Source organism: Aquarana catesbeiana, linkage group LG03 (genome assembly GCF_042186555.1).
Source record: "Aquarana catesbeiana isolate 2022-GZ linkage group LG03, ASM4218655v1, whole genome shotgun sequence".
NCBI classification, from domain to species: Eukaryota; Metazoa; Chordata; class Amphibia; order Anura; family Ranidae; genus Aquarana; species Aquarana catesbeiana.
This window is the reverse complement of record NC_133326.1, coordinates 685,895,756-685,918,415: the sequence shown is the minus strand read 5'-3', so window position 1 is coordinate 685,918,415 and position 22,660 is coordinate 685,895,756. Positions and strand designations below refer to the sequence as shown.

General features: G+C 41.9%; 1 protein-coding gene across 1 annotated transcript; it reads left to right on the top strand.

The window, feature by feature from the left end:
- The first annotated feature begins 16,573 nt into the window (after window positions 1-16,573).
- Window positions 16,574-17,530, top strand: LOC141134145 (olfactory receptor 6B2-like). The gene has a single exon (XM_073623730.1). The coding sequence runs from the start codon at window positions 16,676-16,678 to the stop codon at window positions 17,528-17,530; it is 855 nt and encodes a 284-aa protein (XP_073479831.1). The 5' UTR covers window positions 16,574-16,675.
- Window positions 17,531-22,660: the final 5,130 nt, after the last annotated feature.

Here is a 22,660-nt window from a genome sequence, read left to right as displayed (position 1 = left end):
TCTGTTGTTTGTTTTTAGTTTTCCTCTTTACTGCAGAGGGTCTACCTATTATATATATATATAGCATAAATATTATAACAGATTTAATAATGCAGTACTACCCCTATAGGACTAGGATAGTGCACAAGCACAATCTAAATGTAGCATTAAGATTATTTAATAAAATCATACAGACAGGTACTCACAAAGGTGAAGTAAAAATCAGCATGTAGCACTACAAGTGTTCCCATCCAAGGAGCGGTGTTTGCAAGTTCTCCTATGCGACTGTGTGCTCCAACAGGTGCCGCCGGTGGATTCCGGTGCTTCTTTGAGCTGTGGAACGCAAGGGCAAGTTGCTTCTTACTTGCCCACTGAGCTGCCATAGAGTGTACAGCCAATGTATTCCTATGGATTTGTATGGACTTTTTGGACATTCCTCTGGTTTTTAATTTGTTTCCCATTTGATTTTATATTGCCCATGCTACTTTCTATACCAGCCTTTAATAACTTACAGCACCCCTGTGAAACGCTGGCCTTTACCTTTGTGCCAATCCTTATCCCCTTTGTTCTACCCCACCCTTATAGGAGCTGCTGGTTAGGATGGGTCCTCTGTTCTTTGCCTCAACCTCTTTAAGAACTTTAGCCCCTCTGACACATTAGGTTGAGTGTACAAACATATAATATCACAGTATCACAGAAAACAACTGAAAGTAATACTTGACACCCAATAGTAGATACTTTAGCAAAGAAAACAGGCAGTGAGCCAGTTAGTAAAGGCAAACATAATATATTGCCGTCTGATATGGTTGGTAACAAAGCAAGCATAGAGATGGATCAACAATGTTAATCACACAATTTAGCATACAGGGTGATTAGTAATAAGTAGAGATGGGCCGAACACCATTATCCCCCCCTCCGGTTCAATTTGTGCCAGAACTTTTGAACATTGCAAAAGTTCGGAGCCGAACAATGAACCCCATTGAAGTCTATGGGACCCAACCTGGAAAAATCAAAAGTGCCCATTTTGAAGTCTTATATGCAAGTAATTGGGCATACAAAGGCTATGGGGATCCAGGTACTGCCCCAGAGGACATGTATCAATGAAAGGGTTTGTAAAACAGATCATTTTTAAATGAGCAGTGATTTACTGAAAATGAAAAAAAAATTTCTTGAAATATAATGCCTGGGGGGGTCCTCCTAGTCGTGCATTTGTACTGTGTTTATGAACCTGCTGTAGCAATAATGACATTTATAAAGCCAAAAAAATTACATTTTTCATTCAAACTTTCTTCATTTTATAAACAACGGCTTGCGGAGCCAGTCTGTATGATGAGGCCCCAATTTAGTGCACTCGGAACAAGATTAGAGATTTTTTGGATAAATTCTGGTGTCTGTTTGGCAGACTTTGGATAGAAGTAACAGGTGCAGAAAAATTAGGCTTTGGGTGTCGGTGGTACCTTTACACCATAACCCTATGGAGGTACTCTTGATGAAAGCAAGAATTGGCCTTGCTGTAAAAAAATTAAATTATATGCACCTGTCAAACAGGTGTGGAAAAATTGGTCCTTGCCTTGGGTATTAATTGTGCCCATGGAACCTATACTAAAAAATTTGTGGCTGGCCCCCTCACAGTGCCATGGGAATGTCTCTCTTCTTGTTGGCCTCCCAGACATGATGGGGGGGCTTTTTACTGAAATGTAATAGAGACGAGAAAATGTGTACTTGGATGCACTTTAATCAATGGAAAGTGGTGTTTGGTGCACTTTAACTTGAGGGCTCACTACACGAACACACTACACTGACACACTACAATATACTGCAGTAAAAGTACACTGACGACTTAATTATACTGCAGTAAAAGTACACTAACGCATATAATTATAATGAAGTAGGAGTGCGCTGACACACTTCAATATATTGCAGTAAATGTGCACTAACACACTTCAATATACTGCAGTAAAAGTGCCATGACACACTTCAATATACTGCAGTAAAAGTGCCCTGATGCACTTCAATATACTGCAGTAAAAGTGCCCTGACGCACTTCAATATACTGCAGTAAAAGCGCCCTGACACATTTCAATATAGTGCAGTAAAAGTGTACTAACACACTTCAATATACTGCAGTAAAACTGAAGGAATGCACTTCAATATATTGCAGTAAAAGTGCACTAACGCACTCCAATACATTGCAGTAAAAGTGCCCTGACGCACTTCAATATACTGCAGTAAAAGTGCACTAACGCAGCAGTGAGCAGTAATGAAGCTGCTAGACCTGGAAACACTGGATGTGCAATGTCCATAGAAATAAAGGAAATTGGAGAAGAGAATGTAGGTGACTTGCAGGGCGGCTTTACAGGAGGGGCAGCCCTTGATGTTGCTCTTCTGCTGGCTATCATTAAGGCCATTTAAGAAGCGTTGGTGCACTTAATGATAGTTTTGGTAAACCAGCATGCAGTAAAAGTGCAGTAAAGATGCAGAAATGATGCGGTATAGGTGTGATACAGGTGTAGTAAAGGGGCAGTATAATTAATGTCCTGCCTCTAGTGAGTCCCTGCTAGCAGTGTGAACAATGGGAAGTGTACTCTCAGCAGAAAAGGGGGGGCCCTCATTATCTCCACATAATGCTTCCAGAGATTTAGTGGTGGGAAGTAGAGGGTGAGAAGATGCTGTGGTCTCCCTGCTGCAATAGTGTAGATGCAGTCGCTGCGGTCTGTGCTGTGCTGCTTCGGGTGTCTCTGCTGGTCAGCACTCTGGTCAGTATGCAGCAGATGTGCTCTCATTGGTTCCCTCAGTGACAAGAGGAAGAACCTGATTAAACAATCTCAGAAAAGCAGCTTCAGTCTTCCTCCTTGCCCCAGTGTCTCTTGGAAATTACATTGCAAAGGGTCCATAAGCCTCATTATATGCCTGTCATTTTTAACTGCAATGCCCATGATTCTCAGCACTCTGCATAGAAGTCTATGGGCTGGTGAGGGGATGGTGCAGGATAATATCAACACCACAGTATAGGTTGAAAATAACAAAAAGCAATGGCTCCTTTTCGATATTTCTGTAGTCCAGTAAGTTCATAACAAACCAATTTGCCCAGAGCATCTCTCATGCAGAGCCCTGCAATTTTCCGTGGTTCACATTAGGTCTCTGGGAGTCCAATAGAACACCTGGGGCTCATGTCACACAGGAGCCCAGGTCACCTGGCGTGGGTTCCATAATACAATTCTCTCTCATCTCCAAGAGCATGACTCTTTTCCACTAATCACCACCTGCCCCTGGGCCCATCAAGTTTGCACAAATGTGGGGCTTAACCAGAGTACATAGGAATTTAGAGTAGTCAACACACATTAATGCTTAAACCATACTTTAACACTTTTTTAAATAAGAGAGTCTACAGAAATGACACCACATAAGTTGCAGGTTACTCACTTTTTCAAGCAGAAAGGTAAAGTTCCTCAACAAGGCAATTTTTTCCAACAGCAATATAATATAAGCTTAAAGACTCCTGAATGTCTGAGGAGAATTTCTTTTGAAGGAGGTATTCAGATGACGGCATTGCTCTTCCCCTAAAAGTCCTTGCAGATTGTCCTGCTGGTGGTGGAAGACAGTTCCAAAAAGCTAGCAGAAGATATGCCCTGTAAGGGGAAACTTGCTATTTCCCTCCTCGTCAGGTACCATTACCTAACGCTGCTCTCACTCTCTCCTGCCCAGTGTGGTTCTGTCCTTAATTACTCCTATACTGCTGGAATGATGCAGAAAGTACTATTTAGGACACTACTGTGTCAAAAATGGTCATCCAAATCTCACAGGTTTTCGGCATCTAACAGGAGACTCTGACCTCCCCGAGATGGCTGTCTGGAGCCCATAATAGGGGACACTGAGTTGTTTCCAGCCTGAAGAAGTGACTTAGTGCCATCTTTAAGTCAACAGACAAACCAAAGCCCAACACTTGCCTACAGCCCTGCATGGGAAAAGCACAAGTTTACTTTAAAGCACAGGCATATATCAATACATGCTCACTGACTGCTAGAATTTCTTAAAGCATGCTTAATGTTTTTGTCCAAAGTTCTATGTTACACATAAAGATGAAGGGGAAAGGGGCATGGGGTGGTAAGGAATGACCTTGGGAGATCTGAGCCATATTAGGTATGGCCTGCCTTTTCATAGTACTACGGCACTCTGGCCATAAATTAAAGATACGAACAAAGCTAAAGGGCATAAAACAGCACACAAATGCCACAGACATGCTTTTATAGGGATGTGTTGTGAATAAAGGTTGATTCAGCATATTTATCAGCTGACCAATTTATCAGGGGTTTAGCCCTAGTAAGTTGGGAACCGATATACATGCTTTACCACATTCCAAATGGGTCATGAGTCTGGAGTCCTAGAAGTAAGCCCAGGCCTTGAGGGCTCAAATCTTTAGTCTGAGAAAGGAAGGTGCTGAATTTACAGTTGAACTCCAGGCAAACATTTTAGTGACTTTAGTACATGCCAGAAACCCAAACTCCATAATTTATTCTTCCACCTAAAGCCCAGTAAAGGTATAAATGAAAGAGAATACTGCCAAACACACAGATGAAATGCGGGAGCTGTTTTACCTGCCAAAGACATTTATTTCTGTACACTCTGGTCTTGAAATTCAAACAGCTCTGCCACATAACAAAGCCCTGTCTGGCAGGTCAGGAGACCTGATTTTTCTCTGTTGTGTGTAAAGTAACATTTACAGCCCACCCCCCCCACTGACTGGACAGTGAAAAAAGAATCAGAAGACTGATAACCTCATCTCTCGCTCACTTTGTTCGCCTTCTATCAGCATATTCCTAGTTAGCATTTGAGATCTGCAGCAAAGCCAATTGTCTCATTCCACTTCTTTTCCCTTTCACAGTCTAATCTCTCCCAATAATATGGCAAATACCATCACCTGAAAGCCCCCTGAATCACCTGAAAGCCCCCCGCTGCTTTGTTTTTAACAGCTGTCATCCATAGGACCTGTCATTGAACACGAGGGAAGCAGCAGGTTCTCCATCACTGGATTTCCATCACTGGATGATGTAGTTGATAATGGCTGACCATCATAGGACTTTTTTTTTAATTAAAGGATTTGACAAAAACTGGTTTTATGTTTTATTTACACTTTAAATTGATTTTTGTGAAGGAGTAGGAGTACTGTGTAACATTCAGCTCCCATTGACTTCAGTGGGGCTCAGATTCAGCACTTGAACTATAGAAAAGGCTCACCAATCCCTGCTTAAACTGAACCAAGGTGCATGCAACTTATCACTAAGTAAGAGCACAATACTGGCACTCCTGACAAACCCATTACACCCATGATGGCAACCCAGAACAGTAACCATACCTATGGGTGTATGTCTTAGTACAGTCAGCACTAAACTGTCCTCTGGTGCAATGAAGTTTCTGGCAAATTTCTAAAGTAGTTGACTGGAAAATCATTCACTGATAAATAATTTGCTATTCCTAATGGTTTTTTGGTTCCTAGACAGGACTCTCCAAGCCTGAGAGCTGTCGGGATAGCTTCATTGCAATTCAGCCAATTCTGCTGAAGTGTATATTTCAGGTGAACTTTGTTGCTGCTGTCCACACTGAACAGTCAACGTAGCAGGCCTTTTCTTATTTCCTGTTTGAGTGAGAAACAACCTCATACTTCTCCAGATGTTGATCGACATTCTTTTGGGGTCATACCTGCAGATATTGGGACAGTGTGAACGTTGTGGCTTGTAGTGAATTACATAATTGAAGCAAGCCAGATAAGCAACCCAAATAAGGTGTCTAGTTTTGCAGTCTCTAGATATGCTAGAGGGTTATTATCAATGTAAAGGTCCACCTGTTCCACAACACATATTCCACAAACTTTTCAGTTGCAACTCATACCAACATTAGTAACTTTAGCTTGAAGGAACTATAGATATGCTGGTTGCACTCAGTTGGCTGTCATCTTCGACTGGCTTAGACAATGACTCATTCAACAGCCCCGTGTCCCTGAGAGCTGCCATCAGTGTACACACAGAAAGGTTTGGTGTAATCAGTATACTCCAGAAGTATTGCAATAATTAGTCATTGAATTTCTCAAGAGCTTCTGGTTGGGAAGATTACCAACTAGACAGGATGGAGGAGAAGTATTGCCTTTCAAGTGGGTTGGGTGTCAACACAATAATTGTGCAAGGAATGAAATTGGGATTGATATGCTGGTAGTACCCTTCCAGTCCCAAAAAGGAGTAAAGTTAAATTATTATTTTTCAAATAGGCCAATCACATGCCACTTGGACCTTGTTAGAATTAGGAGATGCCTCTATCCGGCCTTGCATGAGCTAACACTTGTTGAGTTTTAAGTGGTTGTAAAGGCCAAGGTTTTTTACCTTCATACAGTCTATGCATGACGGTAAAAAACATTCTGTGCACAGCAGCCTGTCCAGTGCCTCTAATACTTACCTGAGGCCCCTTTCGATCCAGCGATGTCCATGAGAGCCACTCCTGATTGGCTCCCACTGCTGTCAGTCACAGCCAGTAAGCCAATCAGGAGACAGAGGGGGCAGGGTTGAGCCGTGGCTCCATGTGTGAATGGATACACAGAGCCGCGGCCTGAGGAAGGGAGGGGCCAAGAGCGCCAGTGTGGGACCGTAAAAGAGGTGGATCTGGGCTGCTCTGTGCAAAACCATTGCAGTTACATATTGAGGTTGAAAAAACACACAGTCCATCTAGTTCAAACAAAAAAAGAAAAATCATACAATCCCATATACACAATCCTTCACCTACAATTGATCCAGAGGAAGGCAAAAAAAAAAAAAACAGCAAAGCATGCTCCAATTTGCTACAGCAGGGGATAAAATTCTTTCCTGATCCCCCCGAGAGGCAATCGGATTTTCCCTGGATCAACTTTACCTAATGTTAGTATCCAGTTATATTATGTATATTTAGGAAATAATCCAGGCCTTTTTAAAAGCAATCTACTGAGCTGGCCAGAACCACCTCTGGAGGGAGTCTATTCCACATTTTCACAGCTCTTACTATGAAGAAACCTTTCTGTATTTGGAGAGAAAGTGAATAACTCAACACCAAGTTCACTATATGGACCACTTATGTATTTGTACATGTTGATCATATCCCCCCTTATTCTCCTCTTCTCAAGAGGGAATACATTCAGTTCCTCTAATCTTTCCTCATACCTGAGCTCCTCCATGCCTCTTATCAGTTTGGTTGCCTTTCTCTGCACTTTCTCCAGTTCCCCAATATACTTTTTGAGAACTGGTGCCCAAAACTGAACTGCATATTCCAGATTAGGTCTTACTAATGATTTGTACAGGGGCAAAATTATATCTCTCTCTCTGGGGTCCATACCTCTCTTATTACAAGAAAGAACTTGGCTCGCTTTGGAAACCACAGCTTGGCATTGCATGTTATTATTGAGCTTATGATCTTCCCAAATACTCAGATCCTTCTCCACTATGGATTCCCCCAGTTGTACTCCCCATAGTATGCATGATGCATGCATATTATTAGCCCCCAAGTGCATAACTTTACATTTATCAACATCAAACCTCATTTGCCACTTAGTTGCCCAATTAGACAGTGCATTGAGGTCGGCTTGTAAATTGGAGACACCCTATAAGGACATTTATCCACTGCATAGCTTGGTGTCATCTGCAAAGACAGAAATGGTACTTTTACTCCCAAACCCTATATCATTTATAAAGATATTAAAAAGTAAGGGTCCCAACACTGAACCTTGGGGTACACCACTAATAACCTTAGACCATTCAGAGTAAGAAGCATTAACCACTAATCTCTGAATTTGTTTTTTAGCCAGTTTTCTATCCATTTACAAATTGATATTTCCAAGCCTGTAGACTTTACCTTACACATGAGCCGTGTGTTGGGGAACTGTGTCAAATGCTATTGCAAAATCCAGGTATACCACGTCCACAGATACCCCTCTGTCCAAGGTTTTACTTACCTCCTCATAAAAAGAAATCAGGTTGTTTGACAACTTCTGTCTTTCATTAATCCATGCTGTCTGTTGCTTAAAATGTTTTTTTTTCCAGCAATAACTCGTCTATCTTGTCTTTTATTTTACCCTCCAGTATCTTCCTGACTATAGAAGCTAGGGTTGTTCCGATACCACTTTTTTAGGACCGAGTACAAGTACCGATACTTTTTTTCAAGTACTCGCCGATACCGATTACCGATACTTTTTTTTTAATGTCACGTGACAGTGTTTTTTTTTGTTTTTTTTTTTTAACAGTGTTTTCTTTTTTTTGGGGGGGGGGGGGGAGGGGGTGAACGGTGTATGTGTGTGTGTTTTTTTTTTTTACAATTTTTATTTTTTACAATAATATTTTTTTTATTCTTTATATTTTTTTTTGTTTTTTGTGTTTTTTTTTTTAATCAGCCCTGGGGGGCTTTGGTGAGATATCAGGGGTCTTAACAGACCTCTGATATCTCCCCCTTGAGACAGAGAAAGAGACAGAGGATAGAGATTCCCCAGTCCCTTTCTCTGCAGCCTCAGCTGCACTGAGAATGAATGGAGAGAAGACAGCGGCTCCTCTCCATTCATAAACTGACAAATCGTAATCACAAGAGATTACAATGTTTCAGTTATGTGAATGGACAGAGTCAGCTGACTCTGTCCATTCACACAGCGGAGAGAGACAGCAGAACAGAGGGGACAGCGGAGAGACACAGGGAAGGAGAGAGGAACGGAGGGGACAGCGGAGGGGGACAGAAAAGAAGAGAGGAACGGAGGGGGACAGCGGAGAGACACAGGGAAGGAGAGAGGAACGGAGGGGGACAGCGGAGAGACACAGGGAAGGAGAGAGGAACGGAGGGGGACAGCGGAGAGACACAGGGAAGGAGAGAGGAACGGAGGGGACAGCGGAGAGACACAGGGAAGGAGAGAGGAACGGCGGAACGGAGGGGGACAGCGGAGGGGGACAGAGGAAAGGAGGGGACAGCGGAGGGGGACAGAGGAAAGGAGGGGGCATGGAGGAGGATGCAGTTACAGTCAGCGGTGACCGATCACCGCTGTATGTCACTAAAGCTGCTGAAAGCCACTGGGGGAGAATCTTGTAACTCCCCCACGCGCCGATCACAGCTGACTTCCAGGTATCGGGGGAAGCATCGGGAGCATTTGCCCGAGTACAAGTACTTGGGCAAATGCTCGGTATCGGTGCCGATACCGATACTAGTATCGGTATCGGGACAACCCTAATAGAAGCTAAACTAATAGGTCTATAATTACTTGGTTAAGACTTTGATCCCTTTTAAATATGGGCACCACGTTGGCCCCTTCGCCAACCAAGTGGTACCATTCCAATCATTAATGAGTCCCTAAAAATTATAATCAATGGCTTTGAAATAACAGAGCTCAATTCTTTTAGGATCCGTGGGTGAATTCCATCTGGTCCAGGTGCTTTATCCACCTTTATTCTGTCTAAATATTTCTGTACCATATCCCTTTTGAGCCATTGTGGATCATCTGGGGCTGTGTCACTACCTCCCCCCCCCCCTATTATGGACATGAGCTCCCCTGTGCTCTTTTGTATACATAGAACTGAAGAAAGTATTTAATAAATTAGCCTTCTCTTTGTCCCCAGACACCCACTACAGCCTACATGCTCAGACCTGACCTTTCTACTATTAATATATTTGAAGAATTTCTTGGGGTTTGTCCTACTATGTTTTGCAATCTGTCATTTGTTTTGAATTTTTGCACCCTTGTTTTCCTTTTTACATATTCAGTTACATTCTTTTAAATTAAACGATGATAGTGTTCCTTAATTTTTAAATTTTTTAAAGGGTCTTTTCTTATTATTTATATCCATTTTAACTTAAGCCGTGAGCCACACAGGCTTTATTTTTAGCCTTTTAAACTTATTGCCCATGGGAATATACTTTGCAGTGAGTTTGCATAGTCTTTTTGAAGAATTCCCATTTCTGTTCTGTGTCCATTGATGCCAATATTCCCTCCCAGTCTAAGTCCTGGAGAGCAGCCCTCATCCTTGGAAAATTTTCCCTCTTAAAGTTAAGTGTTTTTATCTTTCTCCTATGTGTTTGTTGCTTACAGCTAACATTAAATGAGATCATGTTATGGTCACTGCTACCCAGATGTTTTTTTATATGAATATTGGTAATAAGCTCTGCATGGTCTGAGATTACCAGGTCCAGCAGAGCGAGATTCCTAGTCGGGGCCTCAATAAACTGGACCATAAAATTGTCTTGTAATAGTTTTAAAAAATTTTTCCCTTTAACTGTCCAGGCAGTGCCATTACTCCAGTCAATTTCCAGGTAGTTAAAATCCCACATTATTATCACTGTCCCAGCCCTTGCAGCCCTTTCGATCTGTGCATGTACCGTTTTTTGTTCCTTGCAAAGCAAGAAAAAAAAAACGGCACATCCCTTAGTAAAAACAGCACACAGTGAATGCACCCAGCACTTAGGCACACATTTTCCCCTTTGATCGCCCCTGAAGTTAACCCCTTCCCAGCCAGTGTCATTATTACAGTGATAGTGTATATTTTTAGCACTGATCACTGTATTAGTGTCACTGGTTCCCACAAAGTGTCAGTTAGTGTCTGATTGGCCACCACACTATCACAGTCCCTTAATAAGTTGATGATCACAGCCATTACTAGTATAGAAAAAAAAATTCCACTATACAGGCATACCCCACTTTTAAGTTCACAATGGGGTTTATTTACTAAAGCTGGAAAGTGCAAAATCAGGCTCACTTCTGCATAGAAACCAATGAGATTCTAATCCCAGCTTGTTCAATTAAGCTTTGGTAATAAAACCTGGAAGCTCATTGGTTTCTATGCAGAAGTGAGCCTGATTTTGCACTTTCCAGCTTTAGTAAATAAACCACATTGTGTACTTAAAAGTGGGGTATGCCTGTATATACACCATAGTTGGTAGACACTAATTTTCACATAAACGAATCAATATTGGGATTTTTTTTTTTACCAAAAATAGGTAGCAGAGTATATATTATCCCAAAATTTATAAAGAAAGAAATTAGATTTTTACAAATTTTTTATTGGATATGTTTTATAGCATAAAGGAAAAAATATTGGGGTTATTTTCAAAATTTTCTGTATTTTTTCATTTATAGAGCAAAAGATAAAAATGGTGATCAAATACCACCAAAAGAAAGTCCTATTTTTGGGAAAAAAATTATATAAATTGAATTTGTGTACAGCGTTGCATGACCGCGCAATTGTCACTTAAAGTAATGCAGTGCCAAAAAGCAAAAAAATGTCCTGGTCATGAAAGAGGGTACATTCTTCAGAGGTCAAATGAATATAAATGCCCTTGCATCACATATAGGCAATTTATTTTACCGTAATAATGCAGAGTTGTGACATTATCTTGGTTGGACTGAATAAAAATAAAGTCCGTTCTGGATGGCTCACTTTTCTTCCACACCACTTATGCAGGCCATACATGAATTGAATTTCAAACAAATTTTCTTTAGAAAATCAGAAAGTTCTGTGATCCGATGATGCCACCATTGATTTCGAAATTCGACCAACCAAGACTTCAATTTCACCTCATGTTGCTACAGAAAAGAATTTCCGTGGCCGGGAATCTCCTTTTCTTTCCGGGAATTTGCATTTCCAATTTTCGTGCGACCATCGAATTTGAGTGATCGGGCATGTTGGAATTTTTTTGAAAAAAAAAAACTATTTTCTAATCAACGATGTGAGAATTGTGTGAGAAAAATAATCGAAAAAAGAAATGCGCATGATTTTAGAGTGAGATACACACTATAAGAAAACCATTATTTCACAGCAAATCGAAACCGATGAAAGAAAATTTGCCTGAAAATTCTCGTAGGACAAACGTTTTTTTTGTTGTTGTTTATCGTTTCTGATCATGCGCAGTCTTTTGTTCCTGATTTTTCTTGTACAAAAATCGTTCGAATATGGTACACGTTAAACGAACAAATTGTTCTTTCTGTTCCCGTACGAGAAAAGTTTTGGAGCTTGTTCCTTCGAAATTTTTCTCATTTAGAAGGTCGGAATTGGCTGTAGAAAGTTGGGTACACACTATACAAAAATCGTAAGAAAGTTCCTTGGACGAAAATGTTGGCCCAAAACCACAGGGGCAGCAGAGACCTTGTGATGGCATCACAAAAAAGGAAATTTTAACAAAAGGAGAGGTTTACATTTTTAATGGCATTATGATTGGGAAAGGAAAGACATTAAGTCGTTGTTTTTTTTTTTACATTACACTTCTTTTTAACATTTTAATTTTAAATAAGATAGAATAGACTACAGTACAGCAGCAATGTTTACTAAGCAGCATTTGTGTTGATTTAATAATTTTACTTTTCATCTAGAGGGTTTTAAAAAAAAAAATAGATTCCAGCATTTACTGTACATCAAAAAAATAAATACTTAAAATATAATATAAAAAAAATGTAGAAATAAAAAGATAAATGGGTCTCTAGACATTAATTTGGCCCCTCCTGGGACAGAGGGAGGTTAGTCATCAAGGGTGCGCTGAAGAGCATAAAACACTCAACATTTCTCTGTCCACAATAGAAAAATATACCTAATCCTAAAAATACAATATCATGACAGGTAAGGCCAGAACATTACTCAGATTTAGAAAACATCCATCATGTATGAGATTTATGAATATTATATTTTATAATTATTAATTTTGCAGTCCATGTTCATTTTAGACTTTTTTTTTTACATATGAATATTATATTTTATAAATATTAATTTTGCAGTCCATGTTCATTTTAGACTTTTGTTTTTACATCAATTTTCTACATTAGGTTTTTTATTATATTATTTTTCTACATAGAATTTCGAAAGTAGACTACAGGGATCAGACAAGTATATTACAGTAGATTCAAAGGACAGTTCTCATTTTTACATAAGCCTTATACTGTGACCACATATAGTACCTAACATAACACTTTGGTTAGAACTACAATACCAATGCAGTTATACTTTTTAAAAACACCTTTAATTAATGCTAAAGTGATAAATAGTATTTAACTTAAGATCATTATAGCTTTAAAGCGGTATTATACCCAAAACCAAAAATGTAATATATTGCAGCTTACCAATCATTTAGATGTGGTGGCTGCATTCATTTTCTTTTTTATGCTTTTTTCCCCTCGGTTTTCACCTGGTGATTTGAGCGCCCCCACTCTGGAGGAAGGAGCACAGGGGGGCACCTTTGGACAGCAGCATTGTCAGTCTCGGGGAGGGTAGTGTTAGATGCTCTTGGAGGGGATGATAAGGGGCTATATACAAGATTTTAGTAACAAGAACAGTATCATTAGCAGTAATCAGCATGGATTCATGAAGAATCGTTCTTGCCAAACCAATCTATTAACCTTCTATGAGGAGGTGAGTTGCCATCTAGATAAAGGAAGGCCCGTAGACGTGGTGTATCTGGATTTTGCAAAAGCATTTGACACAGTTCCCCATAAACATTTACTGTACAAAGTAAGGTCCGTTGGCATGGACCATAGGGTGAGTACATGGACTGAAAACTGGCTACAAGGGCGTGTTCAGAGGGTGGTGATAAATGGGGAGTACTCAGAATGGTCAGGGGTGGGTAGTGGGGTCCCCCAGGGTTCTGTGCTGGGAACAATACTATTTATTTTGCTTGTAAACAACCTGGAGGACGGGATAAACAGTTCAATCTCTGTATTTGCAGACGATACTAAGCTAAGCAGGGCAATAACTTCTCCGCAGGATGTGGAAACCTTGCAAAAAGACCTGAACAAATTAATGGGGTGGGCAACTACATGGCAAATGAGGTTCAATGTAGAAAAATTTAAAATACTGCATTTGGGTGGCAAAAATATGAATGCAATCACTGGGAGGGAGAACCTCTAGGGGAATCTAGGATGGAAAAGGAGCTGGAGGTCCTAGTAGATGATAGGCTCAGCAATGGCATGCAATGCCAAGCTGCTGCTAACAAAGCAAACAGAATATTATCATGCATTAAAAAAGGGATTAACTCCAGAGATAAAACAATAATTCTCCCGGTCTACAAGACTCTGGTCCAGCCGCACCTACAGTATGCTGTCCAGTTCTGGGCACCAGTCCTCAGGAAGGATGTACTGAAAATGGAGAGAGAACAAAGAAGGGCAACTAAGCTCATAAAGGGTCTGGAAGACATTAATTATGAGGAAAGGTTGCGAGCACTGAACTTATTCTCTCTGGAGAAGAGACGCTTGAGAGGGGATATGATTTCAATTTATAAACACTGTACTGGTGACCCCACAATAGGGATAAAACTTTTTCACAGAAGGGAGTTTAACAAGATTCGTGGGCACTTATTAAAATTAGAAGAAAAGAGGTTTAACCTTAAACTGCATAAAGGGTTCTTTACTGTAAGTGTGGCAAAGATGTGGAATTCCGTTCCACAGGCGGTGGTCTCAGCGAGGAGCATCGATAGTTTCAAAAAACTATTAGATAATCACCTGAACGACCGCAACATACAGGGATATACAATGTAATACTGACATATAATCACACACATGGGTTGGACTTGATGGGCTTGTGTTTTTTTTCAACCTCACCTACTATGTAACTATGTGCAAGCAGATTTAGATACACTAATAAATTCAAGCCACACTCCAGCTCACACTTTATAATCAGTTTCAGTAACAGTTTTGTTCCTTTTGGGATAAAGGTTTTATAGAAATAATTAAAAGCTGATCATTTTAATGAACCCCCGGTGCTTGTTCTGTTGAAAAACAACAGGCTTACTGGCCAGATTACCAGGTGCAAATAAAGGAAAAAGCCTAAAAAAAGGAAACTAATGCAGCTATCACATCTAAGAATTGGTAAGCTGCAATATAATACATGTTTGCTGTTGGGTTTAATACTGCTTTAAAGCCCAATTAAAGTCTTGCATTCTCTTATGTCTTTATAATCCTGCAACCCCACTTATTATGATTTGTTACTGAGTCTTGCGAAGAAATTCCTTAAAATACATTTCTCTCAGTGAAAATGCAGCTTCCTGACCTCCCTCTCCAATGCTCTGAGCTGGCAGAGCTGAGTAACAGCCACACCCCTCATATCACAGTGTCCTCACACTTGTTAGAGCAGGGTTTCTCAACCAGGATTCCATGAATCCATAGGGATCCTCCAAAGGTTGCTAGAGGTTCCTTGAGCAATGACCAATTTCTGCCTCTCAGATAAGTTCCCAATGACACCATTGATCTTTTTAGCTATCTGTAAGGGGGTAATTCTTCCCAATGACCACAAGTGTAAGGAACATTCTTCTAACTGATCATCACACTAATGTATATTGTAGAGTTGTAGATATAGTAATTTTTTGTAGGTTCCCTGAACCCGGGATGTTATTTCAAGGGTTCCTTTGTTTTGAGAAGGTTGAGAAAGGCTGTGTTAGAGAGTTAAAGAGGGGGTGTGAGTGACTTCCCAGCTATGTTAGTGCTAATTACATTGTGCACTGTGTCTAAGTCTGATGGATGGCACAGTCTTATATAGACATCCTTTACAACTGTTGTAACAAGAAAGTTGATCATGGTCATCTAAATGGTAGATTGTGACCTCGCCATGCCACCAGCTTTTGACCCCGCCTGCCGCCTGTCAGACCTTACATCTCCACCTCCCCAGAGTCGCCTACCCATGCTCTAATTCATGAACTGAAGGTTACACAGAGTTGAGGACTTTCTTCCTTCCTTCAAGGGACAATGCTGAGTACCTGAACAGCCATCTATCAATCACCAGTTCTGTCACATAAGAGTACAGGGAATGAGTCACATGCTCTCCGACGCCTGAAATTTTCAGGTAAATTTCTTCACCTCTGGTGGCCAAACGGAGCAGTGGTGGAGTGAAAGGAAGGGAAGTATGTGCGACTGGTGGATTACAATAAAGTAAACTTGATACTTCACCCAGCACATGTTCACTTTATACCAGCATTACAGCAATGCTTTCGATCACCAATATGTAACTCCATTATCTGCCCTACTCACCAGAAAAACTGGACCAAGGTTGATTCATATCAAGAGATATATCTGTTAAGACTTTGTTCAACCATATCCCAAAATTTGGTCAGCTTTGGGCATTCCCAGAAAATATGAAGACAAGTACCCTCCAACTCCTGACAGTGACAACAAGTGCTAGGCATCTGGGGAAACTTGAGATGCAATGCTACTTGAGTTCTGTACCATCTGGTAAGGAGTTTATAGCTGTCAATTTTTTGCCACTTCTTCCATAAAGACAGACCAAAGTGTAATTTGATGTCCAGCATCCTTGGATCTCTCCTCCATCAGCCTCATATTTGCATGATCAGGTGTGCAGGGTTAACCTTTCTCTTCCACATTCATTGTATGATATGATATCTTGTAAAATGTATAAAAACTATTTAAATGCAATACCTTATAGCCAGCAACAGCATGGCTGCTAGTTTGGCTTTATTACGGTCATATTGTTAAATCTTTTGGACTACACAGCTGCTACTGGTTGGATCGGTTTACAAGCACAGTGCTTCAAAACTCTTTGTGACAGATTCACTTTGGGCGATGTTTTTATTTACTATGGCTGATCTTCTGAACACTGCTGTCTTTTGGTTTTCAGTGTTGGAGAGGAACCAGACTTTGGTCATAGAATTTCTCCTTCTGGGCTTCGGTGACCTCCACAACCTCAGGATTCCACTCTTCATCATCTTTCTGATCATTCACATTATGGCATTGACCAGCAATGTCCTTGTCATCATGTTAGTTGTAGCCAACCAGAGTCTCCACTCTCCTATGTACTTCTTTCTCAGCCAGCTGTCCTTGTCCGAAATCCTGTTCACAAGTAATATTGTGCCGAGCATGTTGTGGCTTATATTGATTGGCAGTGGAAGGCTATCTGTTGATAGATGTATTTCTCAGTTTTTGCTGCTTGCAATTCCATCTGTTACCCAGTGTTTACTGTTGGCTGGCATGTCCTATGATAGGTATGTGGCCATATGTAAACCATTACATTATGCCATCATCGTAACTTTTGGACAGCAGCTTCAGATAGTCCTCTCCTGCTGGTTGGTGGGCTTCACACTTTCTTTGGTAGTTTATATTTACTTAAAGCAGTTAAAATTTTGTGGCCTTAACGTCATTAACCACTTTTTTTGTGACATTGCCCCACTCATAAGACTTTCATGCTCCGATACGTATTTTGTAGAAATGGTCACAGCTGCGGTGTCCTTTCCTGTTCTTTTGTCTCCATTTATGTTCATCGTTGTCACCTACATCTCCATCGTTAAAGTCATCCTTAAGATCCCATCCAACACTGGTAGAAAGAAGACCTTCTCCACATGCAGTTCCCACCTTATTATTGTATGCATGTACTATGGCACTCTGTCGTCAATCTATATCTTTCCACCTAAAGAGAACTCTGTTGATGCCAACAAGAGTCTTTCGTTACTTTACACCTTGGTGACTCCTTTGTTCAATCCCTTAGTCTACAGCCTACGGAATCAAGATATAAGAGCTGCCATCCAGAGATCTCTCAAGATAACGGCCTTATGCAAACTAACCTGCTCCTCTTACCGATCCTAGCATTTCAAAGGCACCTTGGATATTATCACTGCTATACTCCAATACCCCTGGATGTCGGGTTTGAGCTACAGCAGTGACAGAATCACACATGCTAGGTTAATGACTGTGCTGATTTATCTACATGCCTTATTTTATCTGCCTTGTGTGAGTAGCATTCTTTTTTAATAAATTTGTGAAGTTTTACACTACTACACTATGAGTTCATCCTTTATCTCTATATTGCCCTGAGCGTCTTCTGAGGTGTGTTCTGGGAGCCCTTTTTCTGCGCCTGTGAAGGAATGTAATGAACATAATGATAATCATAAAATGCCTATTTTCTTATGTGTACACATGTTGTTTCTATGCAACTCCTTGCTTATTATATGATAAAACAGCTCAGCTCTGCTTTGGAACCAAAAGATGGCGTCTACCCCCTACAGCCCCCGCACTGGAGGTATGAGGAAGTAAGGAGAAGAACCAGCAACAACCAAGCCTCAGCATCAAGTTTCTGCATTCCTCTTGCTCTATTGTTCTTTGTGTATAAAAAGTTGGGCAGTGCCCTGCAATAAACAGAGATTAGCAAGTGATTGAACTGAGCAGTCAGAGTGATTACTTCCAGCGTACACGCATATCTTCACTTTATAATTAGGACCAGCAGCAGATATCTAATTTGAACCCAATTGAGGTTTTGATCCATCACAATTGGCACCCAGAGTGTGGGGCTCCAGGCTTCGACCAAAGGGAGACCACGATTGAGGGATCGAGTGGCTGGCCGAGACAGACCAAGGGGGTCTGCGCAATCCTAATGCCCTGTACACACGATCAGACATTGATCGGACATTCCGACAACAAAATCCATGGAATTTTTCCGACGGATGTTGGCTCAAACTTGTCTTGCATACACACGGTTGCACAAAGTTGTCGGAAAATCCGATCATCCTGAACGCGGTGACGTAAAACACGTACGTCGGGACTATAAACGGGGCAGTAGCCAATAGCTTTTGTCTCTTAATTTATTCTGAGCATGCGTGGCACTTTGTGCGTCGGATTTGTGTACACACAATAGGAATTTAACCGATCGCATTTTGTTGTCCGAAAATTTTATAGCCTGCTCTCAAACTTTGTGTGTCAGAAATTCCGACCGAAAAAGTCCGATGGAGCCCACACACAATCAGAATTTCTGACAACACAATCCGATCTCACTTTTTCAGTCGGAAAATCTGACCGTGTGTACAGGGCATAACAGTACATATTTATTCTTACCACTGTACAACTTGTTTCTGTCCGGTCTGGCTGGCTGGTCTTGCTGGCTCCCGGAGATCGTTCAGAGGCAGGTAACCTTTATTCCTCACCTGGGGCTTTTTAATGAACCTGCCACTGGGTCTCTGCTGACTGTGTATTATTTGTTCAGTGTCTGCCGTCCTGAAGGATTGCGACTCAGCAGACTGAAAGTTAAGTTGCAATTGAGTGTCCTGACACAGGTGAGCTGTTGACCCCTGAGAAGACGGAACCTCTTGAGTGTCCTGACTCAGGTGAGCTATTGGCCCCTGAGAAGACGGAACCTTGCAACAAGCGTTTACGGACGCTGACTCGGGGTTGACAGTGTGAGAGACCCCTGAGGGCTTAGCTCAGCTGCTGAAGTTTCGCTGTGCGAAAGGTGGCAGGTGTAATGTCCTGTTCTGAGTGTATTTGTGGATTACTGTTTGCCATACACGAGAGGGGTTGGGGACTGGTGAAGGTGAGGGAAGGTGGCTACTCGAAGGATCAGTTGGGCCACAAGCTGCTGCTCCCCACCACTCCTGACGTGCTTGTTCTGAGATTAAATGTACATTACCTGGTGAAACGGGGTTTGGGCAGACCCTCAAAGAGATAGAACAGAGAGCAACGCTGAAGGGATATCAACCCATTAGTTGCTCGTACTCCCCCCTGAAGCTGTCAGCTGAGACTGCAGCGAAGGAACAGAAGAGGGTGACACAGCTTGGATACGAGTTGGGAGGCCCAGAGAGGGGGGAGGAGGATGGGTCAGAAGACAACCAAGCCTGAAAAGGGAATGCTAGCATGTGATATTGTGAAGAGGAGAGAAGGTGCTGAAGTAGTTAATAAATTGTTCAAAGTAGCGAAAGTTTGTGATTTGAAAGACCGTACTGGCAGACTGCAGCCGGAGGAGTGGCGTATTCTGATAAGGGAACAGAGAGGAATTCTGTGTGATAACGGCTTGCTGGATGTGGCAGAAGCTTGGCACAGAAAAGCAAAGGCATTGCACAAAGAGGGTTGGATAGAGGAAATCAAGAAAGATGGCAATTGTATTATGTATGTGTATCACAAAGTTGATAATGTATCTGAACCATCGCCCTATTATAGAATGTGGAACAAAGGAGGGGAGGGACAACCCTGCCTTCCGCCTAACGCCCACTCCCTTCTCACCACCCCAGCCCAAGCACAACCCACTGCAAACAATGGGGGAAAGCGAACTTGGGACTTTAAATGGGACGCGAGGGAAGGTTAAAGCACAACCCACTGTGACAACTTCCTGTGGCAACCATCTTAGTGCACCCATACCTTAACTTCCTGCCCAACCCAGTGCACTTCCGCCCGGCAGCCATCTTAGTACACCCAGGTCTTCACTTCCTGCCCAACCCAGTGCACTTCCTGCCAGCGGCCATCTTGGTACACCCAGAAGGCCAAACTACAGCCTATACCCAGTTCTCCCTGTTCTAAACCAGGATGGTTCCTACCACACACCTGTCTTCCCCAATACGGAAGCACCACATTCACAGGCCGGATATATTAATGATGAAGAAGCGTCCGAGTGGGAAGACCAACAGCAGGCAGCAGGGCCACCTGCTGATTTAACCCCCAATCCGGCTCCGGACTTACAGCTTTGAGAGGATCTCAAGCATATGCTGGCAACCGTAAGGAACAGTGCCCCTAGTCAGCCCCCGCCCCAGCACCAGTCTCGGTTACCAGAAGGGGCACAGGTGATGTATGTCACTTTTACCCCATCACAAGCAGCGGCCTTAGTGACAAGTCTGCCTGATCCAGAGAAACAGCCAATGCCCTTCTACCGCAGGATAGTGCAGATACAAGAAACTTCCTCAGCTGCCTGGAGAAACTTGATCAGCCTATGCCAAATGAAAGCAGGACATGTCTTTTGGCCGGTCATGCAGGCGGCCTTCAATGATGCCTGTCTGACAAGTGCCACTTCTTATACCTCAGGCGTGGAATTCTGTACCCAACTCCGTGACTGGGCAAAGGAGAAATTGGCGGATCAGACCACCACAATCCAAGATATTGCCCAAGATAAAGGGGAGTCTGTGGAGAAGTATCATGCTAGACTCATACAGGCCTTTGATGATCTGGGCTTCTTCCACTATGAAAAAGCTCACACACACGTTATCAACTGCTTTTGTCTCAGGTTTCAGAGAGGATATCAGAAAAAGCCTGATGGTGGCCCGCCCTGAGTACCGCTCAATGAAAATGTCCGATTTACTGTTGGTGGCCAGAGGTATAGAAAACCAAAAAGGGAAAAAAACAACGCCCCTCATGGTAGCCTATGACGAAGATCCCATCTACACTCGTCCACCACCACTGCCCATTACCAGGGAAAGTATCACCTTTTACAACTGTGGGAAACGGGGTCACTTTAGAAGAGAATGCAGAGCTCCAAGACAGCCCTCGCACTGGAGGTATGAGGAAGTAAGGAGAAAAACCAGCTACAACCAAGCCTCAGCATCAAGTTTCTGCATTCCTCTTGTATTTCAGCCAATAAGATGTACCTTTTAGACTGACCATATTTACATAGTAATGACGTATGCTCTATTGTTCTTTGTGTATAAAAAGTTGGGCAGTGCATGCACATCTTCACTTTATAATTAGGACTAGCAGCAGATATCTAATTTGAATCCAATTGAGGTTTAGATCCATCACATGCCATCCATCCATCCATCCATCCCAGCAAGGATCTCTCCTAAAAAGTGCAGCCAGGCCTCCATATATCTGAGATATTACCTGATAGTAAGCAGTTTGTGAGTTGGGTATGCACCCGGGTGTTGAGTGGCATACGGTTACATAAGAAGATTGGGGCGATATACACATTTATTTCAAAAATGTTCTTGCACCGGTCACCTTTTATTTGGACTGATTTTGCACCGTGCACTTTATTAAATGATCATCTTTGGACACTTTTGATGAATTGATTTTCACACAATGATTTTAATGTAATATTCTTATGTCATGGAGTTGTATTACTAGTGTATTAGCACTTTGTTTGATAGCACAACAAAAATAAAGATATAAATGAGATATTGGGAGTTTGTGCAATTCCTAACTTATGTTTTATACTGCATATAGTATATACTGTATATATTATATGTGGCTTACTTCAGCTACATAATGTTCATAGCTCAAATAAAAGTCCTAATACACAGCAGCATTATCAATAGCAGCAGCCATAACACCCAGCCATGCAGGCAATAAACCACCTCCTGTCGACACCAAAGCAAAGGGCAGCCTACACACACTTCCGACTCCCTCCTCTGGTTCCTATTTGCTTTTCACCTTTCTCATTCATTAACCTTGCTTTGACTCCTAAAGGGCCCATTTACTAAAAATAGGAGTACTCATGCCTGTCATCTAGGATACATTCCTTCTGACTGGTACCCTCCACCTTGCCTTAAGCTGATGGGACTGGAGACACTAGAGAAGCCCAGACAATGGACCCAGGAAAAAGCATAAGAGTTTTGATGCTGGTTCCCGGATCTGTGCTCCACCACAAACCTGAATTCTTGAAAGGCTAGAAACCATCAATGTGAGGGGGGTCTTACCTGCTCTTGTGTCACCTGTCTCTGGCTCTACACAAGCCCCCACTCTTGTGCTCTCTACTGCAAAAGGCACTGCTCTGGCAACAAAGCCTCCTCTGACTCCATTGACTGACAGATCGGACACTTTTGATACTTTTCTGGGACCACAGACATTTATACAGCGATCAGTGCTATAAATAGCCACTGATTACTGTATAAAGGTCACTGACAGGGAAGGAGTTAACATTAGGGGGGCGATCAAGGGGTTAAGTGTTCCCTAGGGAGGTGTTTCTGATTGTGGGGGGAGTGCACTGACAGGGAGTGCACTGACAGGAAGTACAGAGAGATTGCT